The sequence below is a fragment of the Gouania willdenowi genome, chromosome 17, assembly GCF_900634775.1.
Source record: "Gouania willdenowi chromosome 17, fGouWil2.1, whole genome shotgun sequence".
Taxonomy (NCBI): Eukaryota; Metazoa; Chordata; class Actinopteri; order Blenniiformes; family Gobiesocidae; genus Gouania; species Gouania willdenowi.
The window spans coordinates 7498606-7514254 of NC_041060.1; the positions used below are offsets into that span (position 1 = coordinate 7498606).

At 38.3% G+C, this 15649-nt stretch overlaps 1 protein-coding gene across 2 annotated transcripts in view; it reads right to left on the minus strand.

The window, feature by feature from the left end:
* Positions 1-15649, minus strand: part of tmeff1a (transmembrane protein with EGF-like and two follistatin-like domains 1a) — a 126027-nt gene that overhangs the window by 80805 nt on the left and 29573 nt on the right. The window contains exon 1 of one of the 2 annotated variants that reach the window (XM_028472461.1): positions 13757-14277. The exons of the other annotated variant lie outside the window; for it this stretch is intronic. Coding sequence (XP_028328262.1) covers positions 13757-13916 — 160 coding nt within the window. The 5' untranslated portion in view covers positions 13917-14277. Of the gene's footprint in view, positions 1-13756; positions 14278-15649 lie in introns of those variants that run through there. 2 annotated transcript variants of the gene reach the window in all.

Consider the following 15649-nt stretch of genomic DNA (forward strand, 5'->3'; position numbering starts at 1 on the left):
TTTTAAACACACACTCACATGAGGAGTTTAATGGACCGCCAGGAGATTTTATCATTGTGTGACATCTGTGGTTTCTGGTTTTCATCAAATCTGACACAATAGCCCGGGAGCTTCAATGGAGCGGTCGATTGCTGTGTTTCCATTACCCTTGGAAATATGAAAAATCTAAAAAGCGCAATGAAATCTAGTAATGGAAACACCTATTTAGAAAAAAAAGCACCTGAATATTGCTAAAAACCTTTTATGCTGTGTTCACACCAAACGCGTTTCGGGCATCAAAATCGTGCCTCACGCCCCTAGTTGGATGCTTGTGCTCATTGAATCATCTGATTCAGAGCGTTTTGGGGAGGGGCTTCTCCGTTGCCGGTGGCGTTCGTACAATGGATGATATTGTGGCGATCAGTTACGTTCATAATTCACCCAGTGACTGTGAAGTGGTGAGGAACATTATTGAGTTGAGAAGGCGGTGTTTCAGGTCGAATGTATTTTGGTGTGACTCAGTGTGTGCACTGTGATGTCAGAGGTTATAGAGAAATGTGGTTGAATGGAGAATAAAGTTTGTTGTTCCTGGCTTTTATTTGATAAATAAAGCCAGACAACATCGTTGAAGGGCGTCTCGGCTCCGTTTCTGGATTTACCAGAGCTGCGCTCAGACGAAAGTCACTTTCAGCGCTACTTCCGTCTCTCCCGGGCCCAGTTTGATGACCTGCTGACCCGTATCGGCGCTGGCATCTCCTACCAGGACACCAACTACAGGCGTTCTATTCCAGCAGAAGAGCGGCTGTTCATCTGTCTCCGGTTAGTGTTTTTTTTTCTTTCATTATTCTGAATTCGCCACGGTCGGGGAAAGCTCCTGATTGGTCGACGTGCCGCGATATGCTCCAAAAGTTTAACAATCCGAATTCCAGCGTCGACCACTTTGGAGTCGCCGGACACAAGCCTCAAAACGCGCCACACAGGAGGCGCCCAGTGGGACCTCTCGATGCTCCTAGAAGCGCGTCCACCATATATTGTGTATGTACACCTGACGCTTTTGACGCTTGACACGTTTGGTGTGAACGTGCCATTCCGCTTTCATGAGGAGGTTTTTAAGACATTTAAAACTCTTGATGTTTTTAATTCAATGAAGTCTTACCAGAAATACCATTCTGGGTTACAGTAAATTTGCTACAAAATGCCACACAGGCACATTTAATAAAACAAACAGCTGCACAATTTGTGTTACTTTTGCCTTTTTCTCTTATAAGGGACAGCACATGTGAGTAGGTTCCGTAGTGTGTCTTGTTTAGGGGAAGGTCTGGGTTTGGACACACTCAGCAATCCATCGAACTGTGCTTTTCATGCAGCTCTGAGAAGTAGGAAAAGACAATTCTTTTAATAAAAAATAAGCTATAAAAAAAACAATATAACAACATAAGCAATATTGTAATCTTGATATATCTTTACTCCCAATATATTGCCCAGGCCTAAATGTTACACATTAAATTCATCTGTACAGTATTTGTGATTTGACTCATTTCATAATAAAGTCGTCACCATGTGGTTCAGTCACTCATTAGTGGAAAATTAACATGACCAGCTGTTAGCTTTAAGCTGCTTAAAATCTATTAGTGCATTGAATGCATTGGCACAGCTTTGAACATATTTTTCCACGTGCTTTGTGAACGTCTGGTCTCTAAAAACTGCAAGTTTAATCATTGCCTGAGTTTGAAATAGCTCACTCTGTACTATGCACTACAAACTCAATAAGTATATACTATAAGTATGGTTGGGATGATAACTGTTCCCACTAAAGTATACTTCCAAGTTCGCCAAGATGCATTTCAAACCTACTATGACAAAGCATTTTAGGTGAGAAAGTGACCAAGTACAATATCAACATGTGGTCATTTGATCCATAAACCTTGCGGAAAGACATTTCATGCTGGCATTTGAGAGATTTTCGTAGACCTGCCATTGTGCAACTTCCGGGTTAACTTCAAAACAAGAGCCTTATTTACAAAAGCATTAAAAAAAACTAATGGAAGACAAGAAGAGATGCTTGATTTTTAATTTGAAGCCGGTCCCAGGACGCATGATGCATTGAGAGCATTCTGCACCGTGCATACTTCAAAAATGTCCTGATATCATAACAATCTGATCTCTGGAGCGAACATAGGCTCGTCTGTAAACGGTCGCATTTTCTGGTTCAATAAACAGGAAGAGATTCGAATTCTGATGTCGCTGGTTATGATTTACAGTCTGCATAAACAGGACTGAATCATAACATAACCTAACCACTAGAGCGGACATGGGCTCGTCTGTGAACGATCGCATTTACAGACCTTGGAGTCGCTGTTAGCTTACCAATAAACAGAAGAGATTTTTCGCCTTTATAATAAGTATTGACTAGGCCACTGGGAGTGAGGCCCAAGGCCAAGGCAGGCTGACTTGATAATACTGTATCATGTTTTTCTGCAGTCAGTGCCTTCTCCTCTTCCTTCTCTCTCTGCTCTGTTTCAGGTGTCGTGAAGATGATGATGGCAGTTCCTGATCTGTGGTTCACGGCTCAACTAGTCTGAGACACTCTGATGTTCTATCCTGTTCTGTTGGTCCTTCTGTCCACTAACCCCAACCAGTCGACGCAGATGGCTGCCACCTCTGAACCTGGTTCTGCTGGAGATTTCTTCCTGTTAAAAGGAAGTTGTTTCTTCCCACTGTTGCTAAATGCTTGTTCATGTGGCTCTTGTTGGGTTTTTTTACTTCTTATAATGAATTTTATATTTTGATAAGCGAATTGAGATGACTTTGTTGTAAATTGCGCTATACAAATAAAGTTGAATTGAATTGAATTGATGTAGTATACATCCGGGTAGTTCTTGCATACCAAACATTTCTCATACTATCTAATGTGAACACATTACATACTCAGTAGTACCTTAGTAATGTATGTGATTTCGAACACAGCCATTGTTTCTGTAGATTTCAGTTTTTCTACTGGGATTGAACTTTAGTTTTAAAGTTCACATGATGAGAAAAAAAGTCTTTCTTTGGAGGTTTCAAGTTGATTAATAATTGATCTTCCCTCTCCAGAATAAAACAAAGCATTGTTAGTGGAAAAAACTGATTTCTTAGATCAAAATGAATAGAGACCAAGGGAACACATTGGTCGATATTATTATCTTGTTATGTTTTTAGAAAACCAACAGTGGTTCTCGTACTCAGGCACGGGTTCAGTTTTTTAGTTTTTCTTCTTTTGTTTCCTCGTAACCAAAAGACAAAGATGAAAATTTATCTTTTGTTGTGAATCCGTTAAGAGCCACAAATTATACACCATCAATCTGCCTAATTACAGTATTTGAGTAGTTAATGACTTGGCGATTGAATAACACATGAAAGCTTCTGAGTGGGTTTTTTTTTATTATTATCTCTTGAAATGACTTGAAAATGGCAGGCTGTAATGTTCCTTCAGGGTTATTTGCTGTACCTGTGGATGTACAGCCCGGGTTCTGGGGCCTGACAGCTGTGCATTCAGCCAAAGAACACCTTGACTTTATAGAGATTTTTTTTTTTTTTCATTTTATCCTCCAGGCTTAATTAAACTCCAGGAGCGGCAACAGCTTCAAAAAGTCCACATCCAGCCGGGTTGACAAACACCTTTTATTGCCTGGAGAAAGACAATTAAAATGGCCTGTCACCCTTTAGCGCCACGGATAATTGGTTTGCCCCCTAAACTCAGACGGCCAAACTGATTGGTGGATAATTCCTCCTCAGCTGGAAAGAAGCAAAGCCAGGTTCAGATTCGTACAACATCAATGAAAGACTTGAGGTGAGACGATTTGTCCTTCAGAAATATAATCCGTCAAGCCCGTTCTGTCCTGACATTTCAGTTTGTCGGCTGCTCAGACTGATAAATAGGACGACTTAAAACTTGACTTTTGTCAAGTGCATCAAATTTAGCAATAAACAAAACCAGCACAAGATTTATAATTTAATTTCACTTTTTTACTAACCATGAAGATGGTGAAGGTATGAACTTTCTTTTAGAAGGTAAGAACTGTGGATGGACAGATAGCAGAGGTGATAATGAAGTACAAATACTTTGTTATTCGGGTTGGGTATCACCAGGTACCTCGCGATACGATAAGATATTATCACGATGTGGCAATAATCGATATATCGCGACAAAATTCATACACAGTACCTCACGATATCTGTGTCACTGAAGAAAGTCAGAATTGATCTACTGCATAAATCCATTTCACAGGAATTACAAAACATTATCAATCAATTTCACATGAATGACAGCCAAGTAAAACACATTGTATAGTGCACAGTGGCTCTTCTTAACACAAACACACAGTAAATATCCACTCCTCACCTATTGTCTCATTGTACTGTGTATGTACTGCATTATCACTGTGTATCATGTATATATATATATATATATATATATATATATATATATTTTTTTCATCATGTCTTGTATGTTGCAATTAAAAAAAAAAAAAAAGTTAATCTTTTGGCACACCCTTATTTGATACTGTACTTAATTCCTTTTTTCTGGTATCTGTACTTTACTTAAGTATTTATTTATATATCTGCAGTATATGAATTCATATTAATGCTTCAAAGAATAAATACATTAAAAATATTTAAATAATTATTTAGTACTGACATTCCAACAATGCACAGTATTGAAAATAATATATATTTTACTTGACCCTAGGGCTGGACAAAAAAATTGATTTAATCGATTAATCGAATTTGTAGATAAAAACTATTTTTATTTAGCAAATTCGAGTTTAAATTTTTTTAAATTTTATTTTATTTTTTAAATATTTTATTTATTTATTTATTTATTCCACTCGTCTGCACATGCTGTCAAAGGTCAACACTACAAGAAGTGCAATCATTATGAGACAGCAATGCATGTTTTGTTATTGCAATGAAATAAATTAATTTATATTGTTGCTTAATTATGTCACAATTTTTTTAATATTTAAAAAAAAAAAAAAAATCCCCCACCACAGTTTTTTCGGACTTTTTCGCGTTGTTGTTTACCCTTTGAGTAGGCTATATGTGTGCCAGTTATCTGATTTCTTAATCAGAAAATTTAAGCTACTGTGAAGTTGCTGTTGCACTTTTACTTAAACCTGGATTAAAGCTTGAAATAGTTGAATAACAGAGCCTCATTTACTTTTTATTTTGGGATTGTTCTAAGCATTTTAACTCTTGAGCACAATCAAAGCAATAAAGTTGCACTTTTCACAATATATCTGATGTCTGCAGTCATTTTTAAGTGCATTAAAAAAAATAATCAAAAATCGAATCGCAACTCAATTTTTTCTTTAAAAAAATCGGATAGAATTAGACGGTGATTAAGTTCAATGCAAAATAATTTCACATTAAATACTGAAGTTGTGCTGGGAGTCAGTGACAAAAAGCAGCAGAAAAAATAAAAATAAAAAAATAATAATTGTACTTAACAATCTAAGGAACTTACACCACCTCCTGTTCTTGTGATTTTCAAACAACAGACTTGTCAATAAATCCATGAGATCCTGATGTGTAAAATCCCGTAGGTGGCATTGAAACCGTGCCAAACACAAGTGGAATGTCGTTGATTTGGCTGTCAATCTGTTTTTGTGAGGAGACGGAAAGCAGAAGTATCATCTAGTCTTCAACCATCTGCTTCTTTTTTTTTTATTTACTTGGAGGAATTAAAAACTTTAGCCTGTAACTTTACTTGGACAGTGAAACAAGGGAAAATATTAAAGCTATAACCAAAAACAGCAATAAAAAAAAATGCAATGATTACCTTAATAACTCAGATGACCTGAACTGAAAGTCATCATTTTATTTGAAAAGAAAACTATTATATGTTCAAACATGATAAACAAACTGTATTATCCAGTGAGCTTTGTTTCTCTGGATATACAGTATATAGCCACTATTTTCAAGGTCTGGACTTTAAACGTCCCTCAGTGATGTATGCTAGCATGCTGTGAGCAGTTAGCCTCTAATTAGCTTTAATTGGCATTGCTTTAAATATCTGTTCATCTCAGTATTTTTACTTTACATTTTTTCATGTAAGTTGCTGTGTATTTCATCAAATTTAAAGGTAGGGTAGGCCATTTTCAAAAGCTAGCATGAATTTGAATGTAGCTTCCCCGACGGCTCCGCCTTTAACCCCCCCCACCCCCCCCCCCCCCCCCCCCCCCGCTCCTCCCCTCTGTGCTCCGTCTCACTCACATGCATTCGTACAGCTGCTGCAGAAGAGGAGCTCAGCTCATCTCTTGTATTGTGTAGAAACTTCATTGTCTCATGTCTCATTCAGCAGTAACTGTTTTAACTCTGTCAGCGGTGACACGCTTTCAGTGTGAGCTCGTGCAGCCATGTTCTTATCAATGACAGAATGAGACAAAATATCCCAATGTGTGTGTGTGTGTGTGTGTGTGTGTGTGTGTGTGTGTGTGTGTGTGTGTGCAAGAAAATACAACAAAACAAAAGGACATCAAAAACTGTGTCTGGCTTTTGTTTTTGATTTCTATCCCATCATGTGATATGTCGTATTCTCTTTAATGGTAACAACACACTTCCTGTCCTCAATCCAATTGCTATCAAATTTGTCATTCCAGTCATTTAACAGTTGCTTTTTTTAACATCTGCTTCAGTTTACAATCAAAAAAGACTGATTCACAAAGTGTTTACAGGTGTCTGGGTTTAGTTTGAGAGAAAAAGCTAAAATGCTGCGTCCCCTCCACCTCCACAGTCTTTTTAGTGTTACTGAGTGCTGAACATCCTCATCCTAATCATTAGCTGCTGTGGATGAGGGCTCCAGCTAAACGGCCTGTGTAAGCCATAAACAGCACAGACAGGATATCAATATTCATCTGCTGCTTTGTTAACATCAAAGCCGCTGCTGAAATTTTAATCATTCCCTGTTTCTCTGTCTGTTTGTCACAGTGGAGCTTCCTGGCACAGTCACATATCACTCCATCAGGCATGGCAGAGGAGGCTGCATGGGTCTCCCAAGGGGTGAGAGTTTAAAAGCTTCAGCGAGGGCCAAATTATGCAGTATGATTTCATTTATCTTGGCAAGGGCAAGTAAATGTCATTACAACCGAACCGAAGCTTGAGTCAAGGTCAGGGTGAGGCTTGACCAAATGTAGACCAAACCAAACAGTTGATACATACAGGAGATTATTTCCTCTGCTAGAAAATAACTCTCAGCTTATTACGTGTTTTCTCTTATAACTCCTAACTGTAAACCAGCTGATCCACGCATTCATTCAAGGTCTGCTATACTTACAAAAAATTAATTGACTTAAAAAGACAGCAGTGCAACAAAAGTGGAATAATTCATTAAAATCATATTTTGTTTAAGAACTAACACAGAGCTCCAGGAATCTTTCTGATAACATACGTTAGCGACCACTAAGGGTGGGTTAGGTTTAGTCCTGTACTTGGTCCAAATGGGCGGAGGACAGGTGATCATTTTATCACCTTGTTTTGAGTCGGGTTTGCGTTCAGAGCGCAACTTCTGATCCGCTCCAAACAGCCTCTGGTGCAGTTGCACGAGCTACCTTAACATTCAACAATGGAGCAGCAACAAGTTACATTGCTTTTGGTGGTTTTTGGGGCAGTGGTTAAGGAAGCGAGCTCGTAATCGGAGGGTCACTGGTTCGAATCTCACCTGGGCCATCAAGCAAGGCCCTTAACCCTAACTACTGCACTGTGGCTGCCCACTGCTCCTCAGGGATTGGTTAAACGCAGAGAAAGAATTGCCCCCGGGGACAAATAAAGTTTCAATAAAAATTTAATTTAAGATTAAATAAAAATTAATACCCGGTTTTGCGACGTCGCCGGTTCTTTGTGATCACCCACAATGCCCGGCGCTCTACGTGATCACCGATACTTCCTGTGTTAGATACGTTCAGAGAGTGGTTGTGTTCACGGCGCTCTTATTCACATCGGCTTTGATTGAAAACACTCTAAGACAGACAGAAACAATCACTCTAGAATTCGCCTGTTTGATCCACTCTAGACTTCGTTTGCATGTTCACACCGCCCAAACAAGACGGACCCTAGTATTTGCAGGAAGTCCAATTTTCTATTTCAAATTTTCCAGAACTCATTTCATTTCAGAGTTAATCAATTTCCACATCATGTCTGCGTCAGTTTACCCATTTCTGTTTTGTTCCGGTTTTATCGCCTTTCTCTATTTTAGTGACTTTACTGGCTATTAAACTTCCCGAAATCAAACTAAACATGCTAAATAAGATTGCTGTTGTTATCGGAAGCCAGGATGGGTACGCTGAAATCACACAGGATAAGACTGCGAGAAACACGGTTACGGGAAAAATAACTTGGAAATATACAGTCCCAACACATGTATAAGTGAGGATATTTCTATTTCATTTTCTGCAATATTTCACATTTGGACATTTGAGACGCGATTTTAGACGTATGCTCGTAGGTGGCAGTAATGCACCAAAATACTGGATAACAACTGCCGATAAATAAGAAGAAAATGTCTGTTCATCTGAATGAATTTATGAGCATGGATTTTCCATGGAAAAATAGTGTGTATATGTGTGATATTGTCTCAAAACATCAACTTAAGGTCTGGTTTTAAATAAGTCCAATTCCGTCCAATTTCCATAATCAGTCCTGGCCTATATACCAATAACTGCAAAGTAAAGGAACATTTATTGAGCTAGAATAGGCTTCAATACAATATGAAACTGGTCTGGACTACCAGGTAAGGAAGATTAATGAAGGAAATTATACAAGATAAGCCAAGCAGAGGAAAATAAAAAAAATAAATAATAAACACAATTCAAATGTGAAAGACCAATCCATGTCTTTCATTATTTTCAGTTTTCCTTCTATATCTTTGCTGCACTGTTTAAGAATGTGTTCAAAGAGAGAAAATCAGAGCTACAACAACAATTGAAACCCCAAGAAATTGTCTTTTTTCTTTTATCCATTCAGCTTTCAGCAGCTGCTTCAAACCACAACCCTATAGAAGAGGAATTTACAGTACAGAAGTTTGAACTAGAAAGATCAGAGATTGGCAAGACAGTAAATCAGACGCACATTTTCAACCACAGCAAAGAGAGATAGGCGTGCACGTGTGCTCCAGAAAACTCAAGCGTCCCTGGAGGAAAAGCTCACCACAAAATTGCACATTTTCAACATGTCAAGGACAAGGCTGACATCCAAACATGTGCAGAGCATATACAGTCTTGGCGTCGCACTCCATCACCCTCACAGTGTTTACTTGGACAATAAACACTGTCACTGGAGAGGACATCAATACCATCTGTTTCCAGCTGAAGACAACTTCCGACTGATCCTCCTTGACAGTTATGCAATAACATTTTGTAGCTAATGAGAATGGCACCACACTGACTCTTGCATGAGCCCTGAGATCAGATTATTTTTGAGTTAAACCAATCATCTACACAAAGGACATCAACCCTCCTCCTCTTTTTATGCGACTATTTCATTATCCTTTTCAGCAGCTATGGGAATTATTTGTACTGATCTGCATAACCTACTGCCATAAATACTACCACATGCCCACAACCTTGTTTGGAAATACATTTTTGGAATTAAATGTATTTATAATCTTCAAATTTACTTTTAAAATTCAGTGGGACTTTTTAAGACAGTTAAAAAAAAAGCCCATCAAGGCTTTTCCTAGAATCTTGGGATGCGACTTCAGCAACTATAGTTGCTTAAATCGCCCGTGTTGAGTCGCTTGAACATAGTCGCGCATTTTGCTCATTTCATCAATTCATCAGTAACGTGATGACCGGGGGCGTGACATAGGGAGAAACTCATTGCTGATTGGATGTCGCGACACAGCCTCACTCAAAGTCACTGGAAAAGTTCAAAATTTCAACTTTGAGCAACTTCGAGCAACTTCCAGCAACTCAGATTGCGCGTATGAGTCGCTGGAGTCACACAAGTAGCGTTGCTTGAAGGGAGGTTGCTCGCCGTTGCGTCATTTACATTGATTTTGAATGTAATTTAGTCACCGAAGTCGCATTCTGTGTGAACGCGCAGAATTTGCCAGACTTCCTGCCAAAAGCCAGAGATACATTAAATTTTAAACAAAACAAAACACACACAAAAAACAATTGATGTATCTTTATTAGGCAAGAGCAGCAAATTGATTATGTTTGTTATGACAGGAAAAGCCAGCGATCATAATATTTAGTAGAAATTTTAACACAAAATAAAGTCCTTTGGTCATTTTTTTTTCTTTTTTTTTGAATTTTACTGCAAACACACACAATAGGTTATAATGCTGTGCAATATAACGATATATATCCTAGTGCCATATAAAAATGTCTATCGTACAATATAACCATCTGTTGTTGATATTGTTAATTTAATGTGTGTGGGATTTTTTTGTTTGTTTGTTTGTTTTTTTAATGACCAGTCAATGCAAAGTTGTACAGAAAATCATAAAGCCTTATTATGAAAAAAAATTATACGTAGCCTTAGTCATAAATTTTGAAACAATATTTGGAAAAAGCTGCTGCAAAATCAGGTGTTTTAGGCCGTAACAATTGCAGAAATTGGTCGTGAAATACTACAGCTTTTTTCCACTAATTTCATGTAATTTTTATACTATATCAGGATATAAATCTACCTATATTGTGATATAAAATTTTCTCCATATCACACAGCACTAATAGGTTATAAGGTGAACGAAGCACTGGTTTGTAAAAACAAAGCTGGGGAAGTTTGTTTTTAACTCTACTGATAAGTAGATGCAAATCTCCAACATGTCTCAGGTTTAAAATAAACTTTTTCAAAGTAGTAACTTACTGTAGTACAGTTTCCTTTAAGCTTCAGTGCTACCGTGTGCAATATATACCATTAGAAATCCACAAAGACCTTACACCATACTAGACTTTTACTGTATCCTTGTCTTGGTTTTAAGGTTTCATCGCAATCGCCAAAAATATCACGAGCAAAGGAGTGATTTGGTTTTATTCCCACACATGTTGTTATAAGTCCAATTCAGAGCTTCCACAACTAGAGGAAGTGCTAAAGCGCAAAGCCTGAAAAGACCAACTCCATCTAACAAAGTGGCTGACATCAGGATCTCTAAAATTGGTCATTCTCTGGGCCTGCACGTCTTCTTTCAAACTCCACTGAACGCAGCATCCAGCTGCTTCTGACAACAAAGAGCCAAAAGCCATTTTAATTTTTTTTTTTTTTTCTCCTTTGACAGTAAAAGCCTTTTATTATTCTGCCTTTTCAGGCAAACAGCAGTTGCTAAAGCATAGCCGTCAGGTATTATGTGGTATCTAAACTTAGCACACTGCAGGATAATGTCACGCACGACGCATAATAAACTTCCTGTGCTAGATGTTTGCTTTGTTAAGTGACTGAAAAATGTAGATTATGCTTTGACCAAACATTATGTTCTATACCTCGACAGTGTGCGTTGACTGACGACTGAGGTGAGTCCGAGTTACTCCTCCTGACACTCTGTTAATGACAGCCAACACTTAAATATTTAATAAAGGAGGAAGAACAGTATAAGAGAATAATGAATTCATGAATATTAGATAGTGATGCCCTGGGATGCAAACATAATTGCAAATAGCATCCATCGTAATCCCTGTCAGAAGAGATTATGATTATGACTATTTGACAGACTGAGAGACTCGTGTTGTGCTACTAACACAAGGCCAAGTACTGTAGTCGGTTTTGCAAACTTATTGCACTTTTTCTGACTTTTGACACTGACTAGACTTGTTTTAACCATTTTTATGCTGGAGACAATAGATACAGACATAGTTTAGGCCTCACAGATACATAAATCCAAGAGCATTTGTTCGGAAAAAGATGTAATAGGTTGAAATTGCCACTCAAAAGTTTGTTTTCATCTCCACCAAGAAAATTGTATTTATTGTCGGAAAAGTTTTGCGCATTGCATTGTGGGATGAAGTGTTTTTATTTCATTCTTACCGTGATTTATTTTGTTTCTTTGCTAAACAAAGAGAACGGTGATTTGCTTGACTCCATTTTTGTTGTAGTCTGTTCCCGGTATTCTCGGTGATATGAGAGATTCGTATATTCGCATCGGATTTGGATCTTTCCATGTAAGCCCCAAGATAAACATTCGCCATTTTTTGGCCCCAACTTTCATCCGTTAAAACACCAAAAATGTGTTGGTCGGGTTTCTGAGGGAAGACACAAGGAATCACGACAAGAATGAAGTAAAAACACTTCAACGCATCCGTCTATTGGACTCCAAAGCCCACAATGCAATGCGCACTACTTTTACAGTGTTTACAGTGGAGATCAAAGCAAACTGTGCGCGGCAATTTCATCTTTTACATCTTTTTCTGAGAAAATAATTTTCGATTGATTGATCCATGAGGCCAACACAACTTTACATTATGGTCTCCAGCAGCTTTAAACAATATTAGCATGAACACTATAAAACACTACTGTCCACTATGACTGCAGAATGACTGCAGACCACTGTAAAATGCAGTGTTTGATTTGGAAGAACGAAGTAGATTTCATCCTAACTTGCTCAAAATAAAGCAGAATATGTGAGCCTCCAAATCCAAAAATCAATCATTTCATACAGCTTTTCTATTACGTGTTCTACAGCGCTGTGGGATCAATTCTTAATATAAAGAAGAATATTTTATTTTACACTACTTTCTTCTATTTACAGCATTAGATCTCTGAAAATCTCTTCCATATTCAATCAAAATTGGTACAGTGTCTTAAATATCATTAACCAAATAAAAAATCAAATTGAATCATGAATCAAATCAATACTTTACACAGCTCTAATCAACTCCAATGTAGATATCATGAATCAAGAATGAAATAGCAATACATTTAGCAGCGAACAAACCCTTGCCCCAGTGTATTTAATAACCTTCACTACTTCTTTATTTGATATGAATTGATGAATTATTAGTCTATTGCTTGTGTAGTCTTTAAAAGTAGGAGGATATGAAAAGTCTGACAGTCTATGGCTGTGTTCGATGTCGCTATGCTAACAGCTTCCGTAGATTTGACTTCATTAGCAAACCTTCAACTTTAATCACTATATTGTGTTTTTACTTGATTTTCTAAATTTCAACTTTCATCTTGTTTTTCGACTTTATTCTATACATTTCACCATTATTCTCGAAATCTCAACTTCAATCTCGTTTTTCAACTTTATTCTTGAAATTTCAACTTTAATCTTGACATTTCAAATTCAATCTCGACATTTCTACTTTATTCTCAACATTTAGATTTTATTCTCGTTTTTTCAACGTTATTCTCAACATTTCATCTTCATTCACAAAATTTCGACTTTATTCTCAACATTTCGATTTTATTCTCGTTTTTCGACTTAATTCTTGAAATTTCAACTTTATTCTAGACATTTCGACGTTATTCTAGATATGCCCAAAAATATTCTCTCCATCAAAATTGGCCCTAATCCTCTTCCGTAGAAGGGAATATGTTTGAAATGTTAATGTGATGCTTGTCAGTAGAAAGTCAATGATGGGACCTATAGGACCCAGGCAGGCCGATGAAACCAACTATAATTAGACAGCTCATGTCAAGCAAAGGTCACCATAAAGTCAAGCAGCAGAGTCACCGCGGGACGTCAGAGAGATCATCTTCTCCAAGATCAATGCAAGGCTTTGATGCTTTGCTCTACGATCAAAGAGTGCACGGCGTGCACGCGGCGCACGCACACAGCAGCAGCAGCAGCGCGTCCTACCTGTGCAGTCTTTGCCTTTGCCTTTACACTCTCCGCTCTGAGGATAAGACGCCCGAGCACCGGGCAGGGAGAGCAGCACACAGAGCACACAGGCGGACACCAAGTACCGGATGCACCCGGCGGGACGCCCGTAGGGACTCCTCCCAGGCCCGGAGAGCATGGTGAGAATGATGGTGATAGTTAGAGACGATCCGACCTCCAAAATGCGATCAGGTTGCTCTCTCAGTTCCAAGTGCACAAGCAGAAGAAGAGGAGGAGGAGGAAGGCTAGAGAAACAGAGCTCTGTGGTGAAGATGGAGGAAATTCAGGAAGCCTCAGAGGAGCTCCGGTTAGTCCAGCGTGGGAAAAGGGGACGCAGCGGTAGCATCCTCACCATCCATCCGACCATCCAACGCACAGAAACACCGAGCAGACTGCTCTCTCTCTCTCCCGGTCGGTGTCCTCCTGCAGACAGGGCGCCCCCGGTTCTCCGTGCGTAAAGAGCGCAGCGGTTGCAACCACAACAAAGAGCCGGAGCCACAGTGACGTGTGTGTGTGTGTGTGTGTGTGTGTGTGGATGCAACACCCCTCAGCCTTCTCCACGCCCCTAACGCACGCAGCGCGCACGCACACACACCTTTTTACACGCACACACTGTGATTACAAAGGGCAGAAAGGCTGCGGTAAATGACACCGAACGCAAACGACTCCATAGAAACTAAAGATGAAAGTGTGCGTCATGCTTCAAAAACAGGCTCCGGCCCTGGGGGCGCACATCACATCACTCCCTAAAAAGCAGATTCTATCCAAAGATGTGAAAAGATGAGGTCAAAACATGGGGTAATATGGGCTTTAGTGTAAACCAGTAAAGCCTTAATCATTAAATAATTGATGTTTTGAAACTGGAAGCTATTGGTCCCTATAGGAACAACAACAACAACAAATACAGTTAAAAAAATTATAATCAATTTACGAGTTTTAATTTGTATCATATTTGATACATCCTCAAATATTGTTTTGTTTTTAACCAACATATCAACAAATTGGTAATTCCATACATACATAAAAACATTCTGAAGTGCTATTTTCATGCAACAATGAGTCTATTTCTGAATTTATCTTTATTTTATCTCTTATTTTCCCTCATTTTTGGCTCCACAAACTTTTTGGTGGCGGTGCCTGAAAACTGTTCCTGACCTTGTTCAGAAACAGATGCACTCAGCATTTCTCACAGCACACATGGGAAAAGTGCCCTGTTCCCAAATTAAGCAATTTAAATGTACTTAGTTTGCTGGAAAAAGAAAATGTAAAAAAAATAATACTTTTTGTCATGTAAGATCATGTAATTCTAAATCAGAATTACATGATATTACATGACAAAAAGTATTATTTTTTTACATATTTTTTTTTCCTCATATACCTACTGTATCAAATTTGATACACCATTTTCAACAAGGTTCAGAGATTATAAAATATAAACTAATATCACTGCATCAACCCACTAACTCTTCCTATTCATGTTTCAGTAAAAAATTGAATGTTTTTCTTCCCCTGATTTTTTTCAAAATTGTAAAATGTTCTTCCTCTAAAACCACCTGAGCATCTTTTCTCATAAATGAAAATCTTGTAGAGTTGCTGGAAAGGCCTCTGCTGAGCTAATTACTGCCCCATGGTGGATTATCATTTTGTGCATTTACTTTGGGGACAACACAAAATTAAGCAGGACCGCCAGTTGTCCATGTTAGAGCTAGACTAAAAAACCTTTGTTAATTTATGAGTTTTGCATATTTTTATTATGGAATTAAAATATTGGGGGTTTTTTTAGATGGTTTCCAAGGCTCACACACTATACTTCCTTGCATAGTCCAGGATTTCACCCTTGACCCTGTTCAGGATTAGGCAGTCATCAGTGAC